Raw genomic sequence first — 24,364 nt, forward strand, 5'->3', positions numbered from 1 at the left:
CTTATTTCCACCAACTTTAAACGAAAGAGAAAAAAAAAGTTGTTCTAGTTTAGGGATGCAAGTGATATAGCAGTGGATGGATGCTCTGGGCCCCCATTACCACGCTTTGGAGTTGATGTCTTCTGGCATGGGGATGAGGCGAAATAGTAGTTTTTCAGGCATGGAAGAGGAGCATAGGTTCTGTCCTATTCAAGAGATCAATAGTCCAGCGTGTTCGATATTCTGTCTCTACACTGGCCAAGACAGGTGCTTCAGGGAAGGCCATAAAAATCCATTAACATATTTAATTCACACTCTTGTACCATGGGAGACATTCCTGTCCCAATCCCAGTTGGTCATCCATCCTTGCCCTGAATATTCAACATTCATGTCCTCAAGGTAGCTTACAGATTTAAACTAATTAATCCCTCTTCCTCCAAGAGGGTTACTTGCTGCTCTTCTCCATCTGTGAGTGCCATCACTGACTCCTTTTTGTCATCTCAAGCCCTGATTGACCTTATGCTTACGGCCATTTAAAACTGCTGCTCCATTAATCACTTATTGAGGACCAACTGCATGCCAGGAAGAGTGGTTGTCATTGGGGACAAAGAAAGATTGGGATTTAGTTCCTTTCTGAAAGGAATTCTAAGTCTAGTAGGGCATATTTTTTTCTCCTATATTGCAGTTGCCTAAAAATGTGTTAGTCTCCCCTGCTCGACAGACATATATGCAGATAGCAATCATGTGGGGTATGTATATTGAAATAACACAGTACAGCACAGAAGAGTTATTTCTCAGAGGCCACTATACAATATGTCCACTTACATCACATTGGCCAGAATTTAGTCTTATGGCTTGATCTGGTTGTAACGGGACGTGGGATATGTATTCATTTCATGGAATGACAATGTGCTCAGATACAAATTGTCCTTCTGTTCCTATGAAAGAAGGGGAAAATGAATTTGGGGAGCCAATTAGCAATCTCTGTCAGGAAGCATCAAAGATTTTTAATAAGGGAGTGATAAATTTAGACCTGTGGTTATTGGCACTCTGGTTGCCCCAAAAGCATCAGTAGGGAAGGATGTGGGGCAGGAAAGGAAAGGGAAGCAACAACAGTTGGCCAGAGAACAACTAAGAGACAAAGCGCGTTCTTTGGCTTCAACAACTAAGATGGTATTGGAGGCGATCTTTGAGAAAGCTGTTTTCTCAGAGTGAGATAGACGCAAAAACCTGAAATGACAAAATTACCAATTATTTTGTCCCTTTTGTTGAATGCATTGGAGAAGAAACAGACATCTGCCAAAATTACTGCTGGAAAGAAATCATGGCAAGTGTTACAGTAAAGGGTATTGTGAAAGATTCGAAATGAAGTAAGGATTGTTAAGACAGTCAGTTGAAACGGAGTGGAGAGGATGTGGATGCGGGCAGAAGTAGCAGGACGTATGCCCCTCTCCTGATTCAATCCTGGGAACACCAGGAACTTCTGACTTTTGTCAGTTCCAACTCCACCACCTCCTGGAATACATCCTTCTATTTTGAACCATAATAAAGATAATATAATACCTGTTAGCTAAAGATCTAAACATATATCGGATGGTCACCGTAAACTCTGCCAGCACCAATCTTAATTCTTTCCAAACAAGTATGTAACCTTGCGATTTTTGCCTTTTTAAGACTGAGCTCCTGCTCCCTGGCAATTCAGAGAATACATTTTATTTCAGCGGACTCTGTGCCCCAGGGATTACGATCCGTAAAATCCCAAATAAATAATTTAGTTGCTTTACACACTCTTCTTATTGACCGACAGTATAGATGATGTGCTGAGCACAGAGAGGGAGGTGGAGTCTGGTTTGAAGGAGAGGAGACAGAGGAGAAACTGCAAAATGAAAGCTGCCCCCGACAAGCAGCTGGCCTCAGGAGTAATATATTTTTTCAAGTATTTTCAAGACCAGATGTGGCGTGATCTCCATATTTAGAAATTGTTTATATTAGAGCCATTCATCTCATGCATTCTATCCATTTCACCCAGTCCTATTCCTATATTTGTTCTATAAACTTCTTGAGAGCGGAGGCCGTGTCTTCGCTCCACGCCCGATGCCTACGACAGTGCCTGGCATTTGGTCGTTGTCCTGAGCTAATAGATCAAAGTCAGAAAGGCTAATGGGGACTTTCAGCTCTTGCTTTTCACGATTTCCTGCAGGGTACAGAGGCCTACGCAGTCCCAACGTGAAGAAAACAGACCCAATGGAAAGCAGCACCGCTGCCCCCAAAGCACAGCCCCGCCCTCCTCGGACTGGCAGCGCCAGCTGGGCGGCCAGACCTTGAGCGAGGCTGAACCGCTGAGGGCGGAACCTGAAGAAGGCGGAATCCAAGGTGGTGGAAACTTGCTTTTGACGGAACCAAACGGCGGCGCTCACGGAGCCACCCGGACTCTTTTGGTAACGGAAGCGCAGTGGCCGCCGCTTCCTGGTTGCCGGTGGGCGCCGACGGCCGCGTTGAGCTGAGGCGATGTTGCCCTTCACTGTGAACTTCAAGGTGTCGGCGCGCACCCTCACCGGGGCCCTCAATGCTCACAACAAGGCGGCGGTGGACTGGTGAGGGCGCCGGGCTTCGAGGACACCGGGTTCGGCCATGAGTGTGTAGGGAAGGGGAACAGGAGGTTTCGAAACCCCCCGGTTCATTTGGCCTCGGCGAGCCTGGCTGCTGCCCTCGCGCTAGAGGTTTTCTTTCAATGCTGGGTTTTTGTGGTTACTATGAAAAGAGTAAATGCCCCACGTGTGAACCTTCCCTGTGCAAAGATAGTGGCCCTGTTTCTCCCAAATGTGTTTCTCTTTGTTCATTCCCCAAGCCTGCCTTCCCCATCGCATTCGCCTGCCTTGACCTGTCCTCCCACATCCAGGCTCCTCTCCCTCCACCGTCAAATTCCCCTGCCCAGTGTCTCCTCCCCGGTTTGTCTTTTCCTTCTCTCTCTTTCATCTCCCCGTTTCTTACCTTGAGTCATTCCACAACCTGCCAGAGCCAGTGCTAGTCGCCTCTACCCTCACCTGTCATCTCACCTTGACCTTTCCACTGTAAACTAACACTGAACTCTGAACATTAATACTTAGATAGAAAGCGAAATTCTGTAGCTGGGGCTGCTGGGCATGTTGGCAAGAGGGAGGAAACCTCCTGTCCAGTGTTTGTCTTTTTATCTGGTTGGAAGGACCAGGACTGGTCACAGGTGCCTACGGAACATGATCTCAGGCACTTTTTTTGTGAGTGCTCAGGATTCGAAGTTGAATAAGACAAATAGAGGACAGGGGTTGCTTTGTACGTCTCCGGGGCTGTATATGCATGTCTCTTAGAACCTTTTTTATCCACGTGAAAAACAAACGTCAACATTTTTAGTTTAGCTAGACATTTTATTTAAATGGGATAAGGTAAAAAGAAAACAAAACTGGCCTTTATGCTTCAATAATAATTTTATTAACGGTAGTACATATTAGATTTGTGATTTATTTTAGCATGCCTCTTGGCAAGAGAGAAGTTAAGTCTTTGTTTTGTACTCAAATTTTAATATCACTGTTTTGTTAGGGGCTGGCAAGGTTTAATTGCTTATGGATGTCACTCGCTTGTGGTAGTGATCGATTCCAATACTGCCCAAACTCTTCAAGTTTTAGAAAAACATAAAGCTGATGTGGTCAAGGTAAGTCAAATCCCACTTTCACCCTATAACATATTGCCTATTCTGAGGTTTTAAATATCACTAGATTCTCATGAAGTCATATATGTAAATGTTGAATAGCTTTTAAACATAATGATTCATTTGGGGTAGCCTAGCATTTCCGTGTATATGATTTAATGGCAATCCAGGATGAGCTATTAAACACTAGCTCTTAGGTGATTTTAAAGATGATGGATAGCACCAGTTCTACCATTTACTCATTCATTCATTCGTTTTGAGCACTTAGCATATGCTAAGGATATAGAGATGAAAGCCCTCAAGCAATTCATTGTCTAATGAGGAACAATGAAAACATATAAATACGGTATGCTAAGTGAATGCTTAGGGACAAAGGAAGAAGCTACCTAACACCTAGTTGTAGGGATCAGGGGAGGGTCCCAGAAGTCTTTCCAGTTTAGGGACTGGTAAACAGTAGTTAACCAAGTGAAGAATAGGGGAAGGAGCACCACAGATAAAAAGAAGACTGTACACAACAGTAAGTAGTGGGGTATAAAGTTGGCTAAAAGTTGGGATATGGCTAGAGGGTTATGGACGAGGAGGCAGCCAGAGAAATTCGTCTGTCCTGAGAGTGTTCGATGGTTTTGAAGGAATTTGGATTTTTAAGTAGGCAATTGATAAGATTGTATTTGTATTCTATAAAAACTTACTCTGGCAGCAGTGAGGATTTCTTGGAGAAAGGCAAGATGAGGCAGTGAGATCATTGAGGAGACTTTTGCAGAAATTTTGGCAGGAAATTCTAAGGGCCTAAAATAAAGCTGAGGCAGGAAGGAGTCATATTCAGGAGCTGCTGAAGAAGTAAACTTGATAGCCTGTATAGTAATCAGTTGAAGGAGAGTCAGGGAATAGAATGATTCCAAGTTCTGTTTAAATAACTGAATGATAGTGTTGCTATGACAAGGGGAGTAGGTGTGAAATCAGTGAGTTTAAGTTTTCAACATGCAAAGTCTGAGACGCCTGGTGCAATTGATTCACAGTGACCTGAAATCTTAGAGAAGATTAGAGATTGAGATTTGGGGATTTTGGTTTGTTTGTTTTTGATAAAAGCTTTATTGAGATATTCAGACCATAAAATTCACCAGTTTATAGTGTACAATTCCATGGCTTTTAATATATTCATAGAATTGTGTAGCCAGCACTGCAATTTCATCACTGCACCTGTTAATAGCTGCCCCCCATCCCCTCATTCCCTTCATCCTTAGGTATCCAGTAAAATACTCTCTGTCTCTGTAGATTTGTCTATTCTAGACATTTCACATAAATGAAATCACACATTAAGTGTCCTTTTGTGCTTAGCTTCTTTCCCCTTCTTTCACTCAAGGTTCATCTGTGTTTTAGCATGTGTCAGTACTCTGTTCCTTTTTATTGCTGAATAATATTCTAGTCCACAAGTATACCACATTCATGTATTGATGGACATTTGGGTATTTCCCAGTTTTTAGGCATCATGAATAATGTTGCTATGAACATTTATGTACAAGTTTTTGTGCGAACATGTGTTTTCATTTCTCTTGGGTATATACAGAGGAGTGGAATTGCTGACGCATATGGTAACTCTGTGTTTAACTATTTGAGGAACTTCCAGACTATTTCCAAAGAGGCTATACCATTTTACATTTCTATTAGCTGTATATGAGGATTCCAGTTTCTCCACATCCTCACCAGCATTTGTTATTATCTGTCCTTTTGATTCTAGCCATCCTATTGGATGTGAAGAGGTTCTCATTGTGATTTTGGTTTGCATTTCCCTGGTGGCTAATGATGTTGGGCATCTTTTCGTGTGTTAATTGGCCATTTGTATATCTTCTTTGAAAAGTGTCTATTGAATCCTTGGCCCATTTTAAATTCTTTTAATTATTGAGTTATTAGAATTCTTTATGTATTCTACATAGAAGTCCCTTATAAGATACATGGTTGGTAAATATTTTCTTTCATTCTGTAAGCTGTCTTACACTTTCTTGTTGGTGTCCATTGACACACTAAAGTTTTTAATTTTGATGTCCAATTTATCTGTTTTTCTTGTTTCTCCCATTGTTAAGATTTACACCTTTGTTTTCTTCTAAGAATTTTATAGTTTTAGCTCTTACATTTAGGTTCTTGATCCATTTTGAGTTAATTTTTATATATAATGTGAAGTAGGGAAAAATGCAGCTGATTTTTGTATATTGACCTATATCCTGTGGTCTTGCTAAACTCATTAGACCTAGTAACTTTGAGGGGATTTTTTACGTAGACAATCATGTCATCTGCAGATAATGGCAGTTTAGTTTTTTTATTGATAATCTCTATGTCCTCTATTTTTTCTTTTTCTTGTCATGTTGCATTGGCTGGGACCGTTACTATAATGAACAGGAGTAGTGAGACTATATTCTTGTTTTGTTCCTGAGCCTGGGGGGGAAACATTCAGTCTTCTACCATTAAGTCTGGTGTTAGGTATAGGGTTTTATTTTGAAAAAAATACGTTCTCCCTCCCACCCATTTCCCTGATCTTTTTGGCATTTCTGGCGTTCTCTTTTCTTTGTGTGGATCCAAGTTTCAGTCTGGTATTATATTCCCTTTGCCTGAAGAATTTCCTTAAAGTTCTTGAGGTATATATCTAATATAGGTTGATTCTCTTGGTTTTTATTTGTCTATGAAGATATTTCATCAGTTTTTTTCTCTTGTAATTCTTGAAAGATATTCCACTATCTTCCAGCTTCCATAATTTCTGAGAGAAATTCTTGTCTTTATTTCTTTACATGCAGTGTATGTTTTCTTGTCTGACTGCCTTCAAGATTTTCTCCTTATCCTTAGTTTTCAGCAGTTTGATTATGATATGTCTAGGTGATTAAAAAAAAAAAATACACACACGCACTGCTTGGGGTTTACAAAAATGGAATTCAAGCACTTATATACATAGATGCAATCAATTCTTATCCATGATAGTTTTATTCTGTAAAGTTGCTGCAAACACTGAAATTAGCAAATACTGAAATGTTGATTGCTCAGTTGATTGAATTGTTGATTGTAGGGTAAATACAGCTTAGGTTCTTGTGAGCCTCTTGTCACAACATTTTCATCAACTGATCAATATATAACCTTGTTTTATATTTGTTTTGTTGATTCATTAACATTGAACTCACAGCCAACAGCACTAAAACTCATGCCTGAACAGGGCTTATCTTCCGTGTTTGTCCCATAAGGCACATCACAACTTCTTGTGCTTGGGACCACTAGGCAGCACTTCAGCACTGTGCATGGGGACCATTTTGAATTTGAACAATGAAATCATCAATAAAAAGCACAAAAATGCCCCCCCCCAAAAAAGTGGTGCTGAATAGACCACGAGAAAGACACTCGTTTGCATTATGAGAGCTGAAATAAGAACATTTTGTTTCACCTGGGAATACACATGTCTATTGGTGACTCAAATTTTTCACCACTCTGCATGTGTCTGAATGATTGTGAAAGCACTGCAAGTATTCATTTTTTAAGTAAAACCACAAATTCCAGTGAGTGGGCAAACACATCTGCAAATAATGCGGATTGACTGTATATATACACACTAAATATAAATATACACATAGACGCACATTCAAACATGTACATATATGCATATACACTCTCTTAACACATTTTATTTTAAAAAATTCTGGCCTGAGGAAAAGATGTATTACAACAGAACCTTAAGGCTTATCAACACTGAAGTTCAGAAAACTTTTTGTTTTGTCTTTTTTATGAATTCTTTAGGAATACTGTAGGGAAGGCACACTTCCCTGCCTTGGCACTAGGTATGAGTTTGTGTTTATGTATATATACACACATGTGTCTCTATACATATGTTTATATATGTATATATTTGAAGATTCTGTGGTGTTTGAGTTCATTCATTAAACACATATTTGTTGAGCACTAGCTTTGGTGGTCTGTTAAGATCTGGGAATAGAAATGTGAACAAGGCCTGCATGATCCTACCCAGTGGAGCTTATAGTTCACGGGTTGGTGATGGGTCAAAACGGGGTAAATAAAGCAATTACAAATTGTTGTTTGTTAAATGCTTCGAAGAAGACAAACTGGATGCTGAGCTAGAACAGAGGGGAGGTTGTGGCCACGGAAGGCCATGGCTTAGGGTGAAATGAAGACGTGTGTTTTGTTCATGACTCTGTCAGTATTTAATGCTCAGGATTAACTTGATTTGTGCTGGAATCTTGTGGTTTTTATTGTAAAAACTCCATTCTTATGATGTTGCTAGAGGTATGAAGCATATATTTTTTTTAAGAAAAAAATTAACATCTTTTTTCCAGTTTTATGAAAAGGACAGCTAGAGGGTTTTTTGCTTGCTTTTGTTTTTTTCCATTTTTTCCTCTGCAAGGCTTTGGTAGTTCTAAGTTGTCTCCTTTTAATTAGGAGAGTAGAGTACAGAAAACCATTCTACTTAGTAATTTAGGATTTTAGATGTTTTGTCATGATTAGATTTTATGATTGTATTGCAACTTTAAAAAAAATACCACATAATAAAAGTCTGACTTTCGAGATGGAAAACAGTTTCCTGTTTATTCTTTCTAAATGTTTTTGTAACATAAGTGTAGAATGTAGTTTGGGTTCTGGTTGATGTTTTATGAAAATTGTGTTTAGTTTCATCCAGTACAAGTATTTACTTGATTTGATTTCTTCTTGATACTAGGTTAAATGGGCCAGGGAAAATTATCACCATAACATTGGCTCACCATATTCCTTGCGCTTAGCTTCTGCTGATGTCAATGGAAAGATCATCGTTTGGGATGTAGCTGCGGGAGTAGCTCAGTGTGAGATCCAAGAGCATGCCAAACCTATTCAGGGTGAGGAAAGTCTGTGCTCTGCTAAGTGTTTATATTAATACACTTACTTTTAGGGTGATTTTTTTCCCTTTTAATTTCATCACTTCCCAGTTAACTCTTGATTGTGTTCAGCGTGTTTTATTGATCTGAATCTAGCTTTCTTGTCCTTATCAGTATATTTCTGTGCATATTTCCTCAAATCTCAGATGATTTGTGCTTTAGTAAATTGCATTAATTTTAGCATTGGCCTCTATCAAGCATGAGAAAAATTAAGCTGCTATAAAAGTCTTGTAATCTAAGCTACAATAAAGTAAACTTGGATGAATTGCTATTTTGAATTAGCCCTTAGTGCTTACTTTCCATTAATAGAGATGATACAAATTTTATTTTCATTTTCATATAGATTGTGTGTTTATGTTACTACTTAAAACCAATATGGTATTCTTTCTACTCAAGGCTTTGAATGGCTGTCTTGACGGAGTGAATTTTTTAGATGACTATTTAAATATTTGTTGAGTGCATTGTACTAGGTACTGAACGAGATATTTGTTCTCTTTATTATCGTGTAAAAAACATGAAACTCTGCAAAGTCCCGTTAAGTAATTCCACAAAGATGTTAGGAGAGCCTGACGTTGATCATGGCCAGGACAGTCTTTGACGCAAAGTTTTAAGTAATGATTAAGTGAAAATTGTCTTGTATTTTCTTTGAAGTAATTTGAAAATGTTGATCTTGAGATTCTAATGTCCAGACAGCTCATTTTAATATAAAACTACTTTTCCTGTGCAGTCCTGACATATATACACATATATGCAATGTAGGGAGAGGGGAAGTTAGGATTTTAAGGATTGTGGGGAAAAAAAACAAAACCCTAAATGTCAAGGACACATTAACCAAGTCTTCTGAAGTGATTTCTGAATTTTGCCTTTATCTGGTCTTTACAGATGTTCAGTGGTTGTGGAATCAAGATGCTTCCCGAGATTTACTACTTGCTATCCACCCACCAAATTATATTGTGCTCTGGAATGCAGATACTGGCACCAAACTGTGGAAGAAAAGCTATGCAGATAACATTCTTTCTTTTTCTTTTGACCCTTTTGATCCCTCACATTTAACTTGTGAGTAATAGATTCTTGTGGAAAATGAGTTCTTTATAATATAGTTAATGCTCTATACATAAGATATACACAACCCATATCATACATCTAATATGTTAAAACAAAGTGGAGAAGTCCATATATCTGCAGCATCTAATATGGATACTAAATCATAATCCCATATCATTTGCAAGTATTTTGATGGCTAGAAATTTAAATCAGCAAGCTGTACCTTCACTGTGTTGAATTTGTAAATAGAATTCAATTAGCTGGGGAGAGAGAGTTGCTGTGCTCTTCTAATTTGGGCTTAATTAAATTTGTTTTTCTAGGAACATATAAAGAACCTGAGTCAAAGGTTTCATTTGGTATGTGGCCAAATTCAGTTCTTCCTTCTAAAAACCATTTAAATTCATGCATGTGTTTTGAGTGCCATAAATAGATGCATGTGAGGCACAGAATAAGCCCAAGGGAATTTTTTCTTGCAGAGGTTGTTTTTGCTACTGTGCTTTTGGTGTTTTCACTGAGCTGCTGATCTAAAAATTTGATTTGTTTTTAGACACATGTTTTTGTGACTAAATGATTTAGGAAATATTCTTCATTCAGTTATCCAACAGATATTTCTTGAGCTATTACTATATTCCAGGTATAAAGGGAATGAAGGGGAATGGGAGGGCTGGGAATGGGCAGGTTGTTGTATTAGATAAAGTGGTCAGAGTAGGCTTCATTTTGATATTTGATCAAAAACTGGAAAGAGATAAGGGAATTAGCTGTGGGAAAGAATGTTTCCCCTGAATTTGAATGACTCAGAATTCTTTTATCTACCAGCATTTGTTATTCCTGAGTGTGTATTTGTGTGCTGAAGAAAGAAGAGAAGTGTGTACACGCAGAAACTAAAATGGGAAACACGGCTGTGCAGTTACAGTAGTGTGTGGTTAGGCGTTGCGTGTCTATACACATATACGGTCTGTGTGTACGAACATGTGCATACGTGCACTCACTCCTTAGTGTGCAATGAAATGCAGTGCTGTGGGAACACAGAGCAGGGCTGCTCTAGCTGATCCACTGACTGAGGGAGGGCAACACAAAAGAAGAAGAATGAGACCTTGGAAGGTGAGTTCTGTCATCTGAAAAGGAGACAAGGCCTCAGGCTAACTTACTGCATCTCTGTAATTTGGTTGATAAAAGCACAGTATATTTCAAAGCATCAGTTCACCTAACAGCTTTGATTTACTCATCTTGAATGTACTAGGACTGTCATAGCTCTTGAATACTTCTTTGCTCCCTGTGCTTAAAGCAGCCTCACTAACTGCAGGGAGCCAGGATAGATGAGATTTCTCTGTTTAGATATCCTTGTATTAGCCCCGGTGTTGAAGGAGATTATTTTTCAGTCATAAAAAGGCAAAATTTGTATTGCTAAATATGGTGCTCCCTTCTTGCATACTTCTGTTTCCTGTACACTTAGTAAGCCATTGTTGGCACTCTGTTTTTACCCTAGATATAAAGAGAAAAAGAACACTCTGTTATACTTCCTAAGGTTCAATCTGATGCTCCAAAAGAAAAAGGAAATATTTTTAGACTGAGTAGCTCATGATAATCATAAAAAATTAGTATCACATCACATATTTCAACTTAGCTAAGTGTGATATGCAAAGCCTCTTATATATGGGATTTTTTTTTTTTCTTCTGTGAATTTTATATTCTGAAAAGTCTCTGGATTTTGAAGTTACGGGATATAATGAGGAAAGGTTTTTAATGAAAGTCCGTGCACTGAATTTATTTGGAAGAACAAACATTTGTTCTTTCTGCTTTCTGCCAGTAACCTTCTGATATCTTTTTAATATAAAACATTAATTTAGAATGCTGAGCTTGGAGGCCTCTGATGAATTGTAATGGACCACCTGTTTCAGTTCAACTTGGAGAACATTCCAGTTATGTTATGACTCCATTACACTGCCAATTCTATATTATTAAAATTATCATTACCTTGCTTTCAAAATTGTATTGGAATAAAACTCTGTGCTAAACTTGATTAAACTTTAATCAGAGTTTTGCTTCTCTCAATATAGTACTCACCAGCGAGGGTATTGTATTCATCTCAGACTTCTCTCCATCCAAGCCTCCCTCGGGCCCTGGGAAAAAAGTTTACATATCCAGCCCACACTCTAGCCCAGCTCATAACAAGCTGGCTGCAGCCACAGGGGCCAAGAAGGCTCTTAATAAAGTAAAAATCTTAATCACTCAAGAGAAACCTAGGTAAGTTACAAGTATAAAACTAACCACGTTCATCTATTTATCATCCATTCATGAAATGTCATTTTTGAAGATGTACTAATACTGATTTTATTCTTTACCTCACCCTTTCTCATTTCCAGTTTTGAATTTATATGGAGGAGAATGTTCTCTCTGTCTCTTCCCCAAAGAGGAGATTCCACCTTTGATGTGGCTCCTTGTTTCTAGTCATCATGCTAACCTCTCCCCCACTGATTTTTACAGATCACAGTTTTTGGCTTCTGATTTTTAAATCTGAAAATATAAGATGAAGATTCTACCGTTGGCAATTGAATACATTAAAAAATTGGGGACGAAAGCTGGATTTTCATTTTAAATACATTTTCCTCACTTAAGTGCTGTGCAGTCTCATTAGCTAGTAAAATATGGGTGTTTTTCTTATGCATGTAAAGATGTTTCTCATACTGATTAAGGACCAGGATTCTAGGGGAAATTATAGCTACGTGACTCAGAAAATTCTTTAATCTTGCTCAAATTTCACTCTCCCAATCTCTAAAACAGCATTTTATAGGATTTTAGATGGTTGTTGTGAGGATTAAAATACAGTAGCTTAAGTACTTAATGTAGTGGCAGATAATTTGGTAAGCATTTATTTGGTAAATGCTACCTATTATTGTTTATTTCAGAAATTGCAACTGAATAAAATTTTAAGTAACTAATTTTGTGCATTGGAAAAATAGATTTCAATTTTTTTTCCTAGAAAGCTATGATTGTTCTTATTTTTATTGCTTTGGCAGTATTTTGGCATTCATTTTAAAAAGACTCTTATTTTTAATATGCTAAGATTATTCTGCCTAGATTTTGTGGGTAATTACCTGAAAAATATATGGTAAAATACAGATTGCTCTATAAATATATTCTGAATTTATATATAAATATCATTTTTATGTATTAAACCATAGGCTCGTTAAGTTCACTAATTTATCCCCCACCCTGTGCTGAAATAATTTGCTCCTTACATATTTTAAGAGAATTTTCTATTATTTTTCATTGATTCTGTGTTATAGATAAATCTTTTAAAGTCTGAATTGTTTTATATTATGATTTGTATGTGTTATATCTTCTCATGAGTCATACGTTCATTTTGAGTTTTGGGGAAATGAATTATTAATCCCTTCAAATAGAACTGCTCCAGGTGCTTTTATGTACATTATTACATGTGGTCCTGCTACAGTTCTGGGCAGTAATACTGTGCCTATTTTGTAAGTGAGGAAATTGAGCTCCACATTGTTTTAAATATGTTCCTCAAGCTTACCCAACTACGAAGTGGCAGAGCCAAGATTTTAATGCAATCCATGTTCCTCTTTGTAGTCCTCTAATCTAACTTTATTTTATTTTATTTTTGGTACAAAAAGGTGGTTTTATTAAAGCACGGGGATAGGACCTGTGGGCAGAAAAGAGCTGCCTAACTTTATTTAAAATTTAAAACTCTGTAATCATTATGTAAAAAGAAAGTAGTATATAATTATATGTTTATTATATGTTTATTCCTAATAATGTTTATTCCTAATGTTTATTCCTATTGATTAGGAATAAAATGAGTCTTGAGACTCTGAACTATCTACAATCTTTATAAAGTTTTATTAATTTTATTTACACAGAAGAAAACGCTGTGATAAGTGAGTAAAATACCCTACTTTGTTTCAAAAAAGATTTAAGACAGCTTAAAAGTGAATGAAGACAGAGGGGAGGAAGTGACTTGCCCAAGGCCATACAGATAATCCATTGGCTCCTGGTCTAAGGGCCCTAATTACCCAGATTGTTTTGTTTTGATGCTGAGTCTTGATTTCAGCAATCTGTTCGGTACTTCTGATGGCAAAATAAAAATAAAACTATTAGTTTTGTCACTTACCATCTTATAGACTTATTACTTAAATTTTTCAAAAATTTAGAAACGTATCTCTATCCAACCTATGCAATACTATTGTCATAATTGGCACAGAGATCTTAGTTTTAGATGCTAGTCCCTGTTGGTCATTTCAGGAAACAATTGTACCTTCTTATTGACAAGTTAGGTGGAAAGGACAAAATTCAGTCCTTTATTAGCTTTTTTGATATGAATAAAGTCTTTGACTCATTTCTTGATCCCTAAAGTATCTTTACTTTTTTCAGCGCTGAATTTATAACTCTCAACGATTGCCTTCAGTTGGCATATCTGCCTTCCAAAAGAAATCACATGTTGTTACTGTATCCTCGAGAGATTTTAATCCTTGACCTTGAGGTGAATCAAACAGTGGGTGTGATTGCAATAGAACGAACAGGAGTTCCATTTCTGCAGGTATCTATGATTTAAAAATTACATCCCTCCAAGTTGATTATGAATGTTATAGGGAGAAAAAACATAATCTTGCAGAAGTCCTTAGTTCCACCTTGTCTTTTCTATTTATTTAAAAATTAACGATGTTATTGTATATTCCTATTTTTCTGCACTTTTGATTTGATTTACCCTAGAAATTCTTCTGATCTGAAGATATTTATTGAACTATTTAAGTTACCTGGATAAAGACAAATTTTTTATGATAATAAATGGATGGATTTTCTTTGTTTTTTAGAGATTTATTTATTAGAGAGGGAGCATGCGTGTGCACATGCGCACGAGTGCCAGCAAGCGGGGGATGGGGGTTGGGGGGCTGCAGAGGGAGAGAGAATCCTGAAGCAGACTCCCTGCTGAGTGCGGAGCCTGATGGCAGGGCTTGATCCCAGGACTCAGATCATGACCTGAGCTGAAATCAAGAGTTGGCTGCTCAACTGACTGAGCCCCCCCTCCCAGGTGCCCCATAAATGGAGATTTTGAATAATTCATTTAGTTTTTAAAGCTTGGGATTATGTGTGTATTTTTGTTTTTCTTTTTTTTTCTGCCCATATTCTCTAAATATGAGTTTATGAGCTTCCCAGCATATACCTTTTAATCTGTTGTGTTTTTTTTAAATGACTACATTATCTATTTAAAGGTAATACCCTGCTTTCAACGTGACGGTTTATTTTGCCTACATGAAAATGGTTGTATAACTTTACGTGTTCGAAGATCTTATAATAGTATTTTTACCACTTCAAATGAGGAACCAGGTGAGTTTACATCTCAGAATAATGTTAATATATTTTTCTTCAGAATTTCATAAGTCTTTATGTGACAAATACCAGCCAAAGCTTGGAGTTAATGGTAGTCCTGGCCTTGGAAAAGTAGACTATGATTGTAAAATGAGGCATAAAAAAGCACAAGCCCATGGTTAATTTCATGGTGTTATAATAGTGCTCCTCCTATATGCAGCAAAGAAAGTAATATTTTGTAATTCCTTAATTATATCCATGAGCCAAGTAGATATTATCTTTGTGAATTTTTCTTCAGCACAAGTGGAACCTTGTAAAATACCTTTATTATTACACCCCTGACTTCTCTGCTTTAGGAACTTCCATTATAAAATGACATAGGTTAATAAGTCTCCAGGGTATTCAGTTGTCAGTTTCAGTCTTATCCTGGAGAATAAAAGCACTGTTTTGTAAAATGATGTACTACCTAAAAGCGAAAGTGACTTTCGGGGCGCCTGGGTGGCTCAGTTGGTTAAGCGACTGCCTTCGGCTCAGGTCATGATCCTGGAGTCCCTGGATCGAGTCCCGCATCGGGCTCCCTGCTCGGCAGGGAGCCTGCTTCACCCTCTGACCCTCCCCCCTCTCATGTGCTCTCTCTCTCTCATTCTCTCTGTCTTAAATAAATAAATAAAATCTTTAAAAAAAAAAAAGTGACTTTCACATCTTTTGTAGAGTACCATTATTTTCAGGCTTACTATAGGCCACTATAAATTATGATGACCTGTAGTGTACTGTACATTATTTAGTCATATCACTATTGATCCTTCTTCAAAGTTATTTTCTTTGTTGTAAAATATTAAAAAACAAACTATGTTGATTGTAGTTTTTATTTTGGAAACTAAACTTGGTATAGACAGCCATTAAATGAATTATATTTATATTCTCAAGAAATTAGTAATACTTGTAAAAGGAGAAGGCATTGTTGACAAACTTTGTGCTAGTGAAGGAATGATGTTCTTTTTAGTTGAGGTTTTATTTAAATTAAAGCAAATAGTAGTGATATTGCTGTGTTGCTTTCTGATATTTAAAAGAAAACAATACTATGTTAAGATCCAGATCCTGTCCAGGAGCTTACCTATGATTTACGAAGCCAGTGCGATGCAATCAGGGTGACAAAAACTGTCCGTCCCTTCAGTATGGTGTGTTGTCCTGTCAATGAGAATGCAGCTGCCCTCATTGTGAGTGATGGCAGGGTCATGATATGGGAACTGAAGTCTGCCGTCTGTAATCGAAATTCACGGAGCAGGTAAGTGAATCAATAGGATTCTTTTCTGGTTTGCTTTGTTTCCTCTTTTAAGAAAACTACTAGAATCCGGGGCGCCTGGGTGGCTCAGTCAGTTAAGCGTCTATCTTCAGCTCAGGCCATGATCTCAGGGTCCTGGGATCAAGCCCCATGTCAGGGACCCTGCTCAGCAGGGAGCCTTCTTCTCCCTCTCCCTCTCCCTCTGCTCCTCTCCCCTGCTTGTGCCCTCTCTCTCTCTCTCTCAAATAAATGAATAAAAAATCTTCAAAAAAAATTACCAGAATCATATGGAAATAACAGGGACTTTAAAAAAATTTTTTTTAAAGTGAGAATTTAGACTTTAGATTATTAGGGAATTATCTAAACCTGCAAGAAATATTTCACTCTGGTTAAGATTAATAAATACTATAAAAATGGATAGAATGCCATGATCTGAAATTAGTAATTTGGGTTACTAAAATGTGACGTAGGTTTTAAGTATGTAAAAACATGTAATTATTATGTCTTTGCAGTAGTTCTGGTGTATCACCTTTATATTCACCCGTGTCTTTCTGTGGAATTCCTGTAGGAGTGCTACAGAATAAACTCCCAGACCTCTCCTTAGATAACATGATTGGTAAGCTATTTTTTTCCTCTTTTATGTTAGGTATTCTTGAAGGGCAAAATTAATGGAGTCACTGATTTGCAATTGTTTTAAAGTCAAAGCTAATACTTGAGAAGACTAAAATGGATCATTTTTTTCCTCACTAAATCAGAGGGTATGAAATATTTAAGCATAAATGCATATATTGGCATTACAGTTATTGGAATTAGAAAACATTCGTTCATGAGAGACTCTTGATTTAAATGAAGGAGATGACATTAGGCGTTTGAATGCTAGATCTATCCTGTGTTGAGCTATCCCCTGCTCCTCAGGGCTTTCGTGCAGTCTGGTCCCTTGGCTCGGAACTGAATACATACTTTCTCTTTCTCCCTTTCTGCTACTCCTAATTTAAAATTCGACTCAAGTGTTGCTTTCTTTAGTCTCCCTAGCCTGACTTAAATGTTCTTCATTTGCAGTCCCTAGTAGTTATCAGTTGATTGTAACTGTGATTTTGTTTGTTTCCTCCAGTAAATTATAAACTCTGTAAGTGTGGGACATGCTTGATTCCACTTTGTATCCCCAGCACTCGGCAAAGAGCCTTGTACGTTCAAGATGTGCAATAAACATTTATTGAAGGAATAAAGTGAGCAGTATTAGAAAAAGTTATTTTAGCATCTTGATGTACATTTTTAAACTTTCACGTTGGGGATTCTTTCAACAAATTTATTTACAAATAAAATATTGGTTCAGAGTTGTTTAATTATTATAGGGTCAGTATTTATTAAAGGAAGAATGAGGATTTGTGATTTCAAATATTGTACAAATAGAAGTTGCAAATATGCCAAGTAATTTTGATGTCTTAATTCTTTTAAAATTGTGGCTGTGGCTTATAAAGGATTTTCTTTGTCATTATTTGTACTTTCATAACGTAATTGGAGATCAGTATTTAGTAGGTTTTTTTGTTTAGATGCTAGATAGATGATAATACTAGGAAGAGTATTACCTTACTAATCTTAATCAGAAATGACATTGGGTGCTTAATACTGTGTTAAGTACTGTGCTAAATGCACTGTGTATTACCTTAATAACCCTGCAAAGTAGGTAATATTATTATTTCTATTTTATAAAAGTGGGAACTGAGACCCAGAGAGATTCTAAAAAAAACTTGCTCAATACTACACAGCCAGTAAAAGGAAGAGCCAAAATGTGAGCCCAGTCACCCCAATCTTGAGCCTCCTTGGCCATGACCTCTAGTCCTGGCTGCTCCACCGTGATCTTAGGCAAGACCTGACCTCTCCAGGGCCTTGGTTTTCTCGTGGTTCTTGCCATTTGTAAAATCCTTCTGTTCAGTGACACTAACTTGTATATTTAAAGTTTTTTCTCTTCATCTTCCAGACATAAATCCATATGAGGAAGTTTAGACACATACTTATTTTGCAAAATTCGTTTTATCAGTAACACAGTTTTCTGAGTTAATTGACCTTGGCTCCATTTAATATAAAATGTTAAAAGTGAAAAGAATTGTAAATACTCATGCACAGAACTAATCAGTAATATGGAGCCCATAGGAGGTTGAAATTTCGTGCTGTTTAGGTGTCTAAGTGATATAAATTACATTTTTTTAAAAGACAAAAGGATACAGATTGTATACAGTTCCTGACAATGTAGTTGATTTAAAAGCATTAAATAGGGGCGCCTGGGTGGTTCAGTCATTAAGCGTCTGCCTTCGGCTCAGGTCATGATCCCAGGTCCTGGGATCGAGCCCCGCATCGGGCTCCCTGCTCCACGGGAAGCCTGCTTCTCCCTCTCCCACTCTCCCTGCTTGTGTTTCCTCTCTTGCTGTCTCTCTCTCTGTCAAATAAATAAATAAAATCTTAAAATAAATAAATAAATAAAAGCATTAAATAAATAAAGCTTTGTTACTTGAAAACATTTTAATTAAAACTTTTAATTAAACTTTTGATATTCACTATGTCCTTAGTGATAATTGAAAGCAATTCAGTTAAATATAGAGGCCAGATTTATATTCATTGGGTGAAGCCTGCTGCTTTTTAAGGCCTAGTCTGCCCTACCTTGTGATTTGCCTCTTATGGAAGAAGTTTGAAGAAAAATAATGGCCATTCCCAGGAGTCAGCTCCAAGCTGTGGAGGGTTTGTAAACATGGTACCTCTCTGTTGAACTCCACGTTCCTGTAGACTCCATCTTTTGTTACCAAAGGTTGATATCAATCATATGATATCATGGGATCATCTTATTTGGATTAAATTGATGGCCATTTTTTCTGTACATCTTATGAATTTTAAAATAACATTGTTATTAAAACAACTTTATAGCCTCAGAAGGTTACAGGATTCAGAGTCCCATCACCCACTTATGGTAATTATTTACCTTTTTCCCTTTCATGGGTGTGTACGTGTTGTGTGTGCATAAACACACACTCATGTTTCCTTTATTACGTGTTTTTGAAAACTATATCTCAGTATTCTAGAGTGGTTTATAGGTAGAAAATTTGTATAATCTTTTTAGTGAATGGTCTGGATTTTGTTGTACTCTTCATATTCACATAGAATGGTTTTACTAAATCCTTTTAGTTTGAAACTTAATAACCTAAGTACAAATGCTGTATCTGAAAATAATGCCCATTTAAGATTAACTATCAACAGTGACAGCTTATATATTCTTTGTATTATGTATTTGTATATTCTTATTTATATATAATTAATTATATGTAATTTATGTTATATATATTTATTTCATATACTTATGTATGAAGTATTATAAAGCTTAGATTTTGTAATTACATTGACACATTGAGAAGATTTCTGATTAGAAATCTAAATGAGTTCTTTGAACCTACAGTTGGTGATCACCAGTTTCATATGTACTTGAGGAAGTGCATCAGATGGAAAAGCAACCCTTTAGAAAGGCAGGTAGTGAGATGGGAATGTCCTGCAGCATCCTGCTCCACAGAAGCTGCTCTCTAACGCAAGTCCCCTGATTTGCCTTGTTTGGTGCCTAATAGCAGGAACTTTGGGTGAAACAGTGCTTCTTAGATGACAAAAGTCCCTGAATTCTGGACAGCAGTCCTCCAGAGTAATCTATCCTTTGAGATGGCAGACAGTGCGGTTTCCATCCCAGAGCCAAGTACAGAGCCATTGTTCAACTGCAGCCCCTGGAGTGCCACCTGGTACCTTGTAGGTGTGAAGAGTATTTCTTCTAGACTTGAAGAGTATTTCTGCTGAAAAGTTTCTTTAAATTTCAGCATACATTGTAATGAATATATTTGTACTTGCGCTCACCAATCAGGACAAAGTGCCATTGCTGGGGAGGAGCATCCTAAAGGCCCCATTCTTCAGGAAGTGCACCTCCGCTTCCTGCTGACAGGACTGCTTTCAGGGCTGCCCTCTCCGCAGTTTGCCATCCGTATGTGCCCACCATTGACCACCAAAAACATCAAGGTGTATCAGCCGTTGCTCGCGGTTGGTGAGTATTGGACCTGTTCTTTTCTTAATCCTTCATGCCTGTTTTACGTTTTATAGGACATTTGAGTTTGGTAGTTACTAGAAAATCTTTTCGGTGGCGCCTGGGTGGCTCAGTCGTTAAGTGTCTACCTTTGGCTCAGGTCATGATCCCAGGGTCCTGGGATCGAGCCCCGCATTGGGCTCCCTGCTCGGCGGGGAGGCTGCTTCTCCCTCTCCCACTCCCCCTGCTTGTGTTCCCTCTCTCGCTGTGTCTCTCTCTGTCAAATAAATAAATAAAATCTTTAAAAAAAAAAAAAAGAAAATCTTTTCTTTGAGGATAAGGAAGAAGAGGCCCAGTGAAATCATATATATACTCATCTTAAAATATTTTTCTTCTTTTTGTTTTTCTGTCCTTTTAATCCACCCATCTTATTATTAATTTATTTTTAATCACAGTGTTAACTCATCCATCTGACACTGGGTGATAGAGACCCTGACCACAATGGGTACCTTTCTGAAATGTTAGGAGAAAAATCCCTGTGTGATGCTAAATCCAGATTCCTTGCCTTTTTTTGGACCACCCAAGGCTTATTCTGTATTGGGTTTTTGTTAACTAATGATACATAGTTAGTAGTTTAATAATAGCCATGCTCTTCATTTGCCAAGAATTGTATATTAAACATTGTTTAAAGTGCCTATGGTCTCTTTAAACTAAGATTTGCCTTTTGGGTTGAAATTGCATAGTTTTATATTGTAGATAGAAAATTGGTCTGGGTTTCAACTTGCTGTCACATTAATTTCGTAGTAATGTGAGTAATCTAATCTCCATAGGAAAAAAAACAAATTTTAATTTGCTATTACGTATATAAGGTAAAATGCATTTCTCGAAAATTTCAAAAAGTAGTATATTCATTTGAAATTGTCAACATTTTTTCTTAAGATGCTATTCATTGGCTTCTGGCTTTCACTCCAGGTCTATAACATGATTTGTAATTTTTTTTTTTTTCTAAAATGAAAACCTGACCCACATTTATTTTGTTGCTAGTAGGTCTCAATTAGCTAACAGCCTACTCATGAGTACTAAAGGCTCACTTGAGTAATCGTATTTGGCAGTATTTGGATTTTCCCAGTTTTTCCATTACTGTCTTCTGAAAGTGGTTTGCATTTTAATGTTTGGTAATCTGTGTGTACATGTGTCCAGATTTATATAAATGCAGATAGTTTTTGTTTTAGAAACTCTTGACTTATATTAAACCTCTTATAGAGATTTTAATTGGAATTTGTCAATGTACATTATATGTACATGTATATACATGTATATACAGTGTCAGTATACCTAAATTGTCAATTAGGATTTTGTCAATTTCTTGGAGAAAATTACTTCTTGCCACAGCTAGGTAATTGGAGCTAAGTCAGGGTCTGAGATTTCTATTGTAGAATAAGCTGTATTTTACTGGTATAGTGTGATGATCAAGTCATTTATTGAATTTAGTATAATCACAAAGTAAAAGGAAAAAATATAAAATAAGTGCCTAAACTTTTGCAGTCACTAGGGAAAAGAGGCAGAGTTCCACTGTGGAATTACTGCTCCTTGTGGTGCCCCTAGAATATTAGGTCATAGGTTCAGCATCATTAAAACTTACAGAATGTAGGAGCGCCTGGGTGGCTCACTCAGTATCTGACTCTTGATTTCAGGTTAGGTCATGATCTCACTGTCATGGGATCAAGCCCTGTGTAGGGCTCTGCTCTGGGCATAAAGCCTGCTTAAGATTCTCCTTGGGGTGCCTGGGTGGTTCAGTTGGTTAAGTGTCTGCCTTCAGCTCGGGTCATGATCCCAGGGTCCTGGGATCGAGCCTGCATCGGGCTCCCTGCTCAGCGGGGAGCCTGCTTCTCCCTCTCCCTCTGCTGCTCCCCCTGCTTGTGCTCTCTCGCTCTCTCTGTCAAATAAGTAAATAAAATATTTTTAAAAAATTCTCTCTCCTTCCCCCTCTGCCCCTCCCTTCCACCCCCCAAGTCGTGCAAGTGTGCAAGTGTGTGGGCGCTCACTCTCTGTAAAAAAAAAAAACAGAACACAAAACCAAAAAAACCCCCAAAAAACAGAAAGCTTGCAGAATGTTAAAATCATTTTATTATGATGATGATTTATTAATTGAAAAGTTCTAGTAATTCTTTAGATATTGTCTCAGTACTAGAAGGTATTATCATGGAATAGATGATAAATGTAAACAAGTATAATATTGTATTTTTCTAGAATAGCTTTGTAAAATATTTAATGAAGCTTTATTCAGCAGGTAAGCTAAAATTGGAACTTGCCTAGTGTTTTTATTTCTATTATTATTCTGTCATTTCTACATTCTATTACTCTGCATGAATCCATTAATTTTTTTAAAGTCATGTGCAGTGAGAAAATGATTGTCCAACCAATTATACTGTTCACTTTCTTGCTTAACTTATAAAAACATTTTAAGGACTGAAACATTACTTTTCCAAGTATGGCCATGTTTCTTCAATTTAATTATAGACAGACTCTACCTGAGGCCATGAAAAGCTTTAGGCATAAAATAACTACAAACCAAACTACAACAATAATAAAAATAGTAATAAACGTGTGCTTAGTTTGTGCCAGGTACTGTATTAAGTGTTTAAAATATGTCTTCTCATTTACTCTCCAGCAAGTAAATTTTCTATTATTCCCATGTTAAAGGAATTAAAAACACAGATTTAGTGTGGGCAGGTAATTTGTAAGAGTGTAAGACAGAGCCAGAGCTTGAACTCAGGCTAGTTTAACTACAAAATCCACAGTTAACCACCATACTTGACCATCTCTATGATTTATGTAATATAAAAGACAAAACAAAACAAAAATCTTTGTAAAGAAAAATAGAAAAGATCTGGTTAATGAGTTCTGTTAGGTTGCCTTTTTGAGGCCTGGCTATTGTAAACATTCCAAATCTCAAAAAGTATGAGTTCCCATGTGTAAAAAAGCTTAGCAAAGTGCTTCTTCAAATTTCATGTGTATTGAGTTAGATTTTGAAGCCTTTCTGTGAAACTCTATCCCTGGATTTAGGTAAGATCTTAGAGCACATGAGATTAGGCCCATTTTTGAGAAGCGAGAAGACCGAGAAATTCACTCTTTCTTAACACATAGCTTGGGTCCCTTTTATAAAAGATAAATGTTATAAAATTATTAAAATCTTGAGAAAAGACTATTTGGACAGATCTGGAACTATGGCTAGATTAATACTCTTCTCTTACATCATTTCAATAGGTACAAGTAACGGTTCTGTCCTGGTGTACCATCTCACCAGCGGGCTGCTGCATAAGGAATTAAGCGTCCACTCCTGTGAAGTCAAGTGAGTATGCATTATGACTTTGAGATCACAAACAGAAAGTATACTGGAAAAAAGTTCTGGGAGACTTTACTACATTGAATACTTTGCAGTGGTGATTATTTGCCTGAAAGTTTTAAATAATAAATATTGATATTTAAGTAATGGTTATGTTAATCAAGGCTGAGCACTAATTGTTTGCTTTGTAAAAGGATATTATGCAGTGGAAAATTTTTTCTAACTTTTATTGCTGCATCTGATTTCTCCTAAGGTCTAGGATATTTTCTCACTGACTATCACTGTGTTCCCTTGTTCAGATTTATATAGTTTGTTTTTCATTTCTATAAAGATCCATCTGTAGGACTATTCCTGAAAAATTTGAAGTCATGTTAATTATTAACTAATCTCATTTGTTTTTTTTTAGAAAAGGACCAAACTGTATAGCATTTCTTCTTTCATTTTGAGATGTGATGTGTTTTATGAGTGCTGTGCATTCAGAGATACCTGAGGGAAGAAGGTTGCTTTGTTTTGAAGTGCATGCATATCTGCTCCATAGCATTATTTTGTTGATGGCATGTCTGCTGTCCTTTCTTTGCCCTAGCAATGATGGATTGTGAAGTTATGTGTGTATAATATAAATTTATTACATTTCCAGTATTTTTTGATGATCTTTTAACAAACATATAAGAAAGGCCATTTTCTGTCCTCTGTACATTATATAATTATAGGTCTCATGCATATGTTAAAATTCGTAGTTAATCCTTCATGAACACGTTATTCT

General features: G+C 37.0%; 1 protein-coding gene across 2 annotated transcripts in view; it reads left to right on the forward strand.

Moving 5' to 3' along the window:
* Positions 1-2,410: 2,410 nt before the first annotated feature.
* WDR11 (WD repeat domain 11) overlaps positions 2,411-24,364 on the forward strand; it is a 57,924-nt gene continuing 35,970 nt past the window's right edge. For both annotated transcript variants that reach the window (XM_032423073.1, XM_032423072.1), the window contains exons 1-11: positions 2,411-2,573; positions 3,553-3,664; positions 8,364-8,517; positions 9,439-9,612; positions 11,658-11,844; positions 13,993-14,158; positions 14,832-14,946; positions 16,018-16,213; positions 16,723-16,826; positions 20,100-20,276; positions 23,523-23,607. In XM_032423073.1, the coding sequence (XP_032278964.1) occupies positions 2,488-2,573; positions 3,553-3,664; positions 8,364-8,517; positions 9,439-9,612; positions 11,658-11,844; positions 13,993-14,158; positions 14,832-14,946; positions 16,018-16,213; positions 16,723-16,826; positions 20,100-20,276; positions 23,523-23,607 (1,556 nt within the window). In that variant the 5' untranslated portion in view covers positions 2,411-2,487. The remainder of the gene's footprint in view (positions 2,574-3,552; positions 3,665-8,363; positions 8,518-9,438; positions 9,613-11,657; positions 11,845-13,992; positions 14,159-14,831; positions 14,947-16,017; positions 16,214-16,722; positions 16,827-20,099; positions 20,277-23,522; positions 23,608-24,364) is intronic.

The sequence above is a fragment of the Phoca vitulina genome, unplaced genomic scaffold (assembly GCF_004348235.1).
Source record: "Phoca vitulina isolate PV1807 unplaced genomic scaffold, GSC_HSeal_1.0 scaffold28, whole genome shotgun sequence".
In the NCBI taxonomy this organism is placed as follows: domain Eukaryota; kingdom Metazoa; phylum Chordata; class Mammalia; order Carnivora; family Phocidae; genus Phoca; species Phoca vitulina.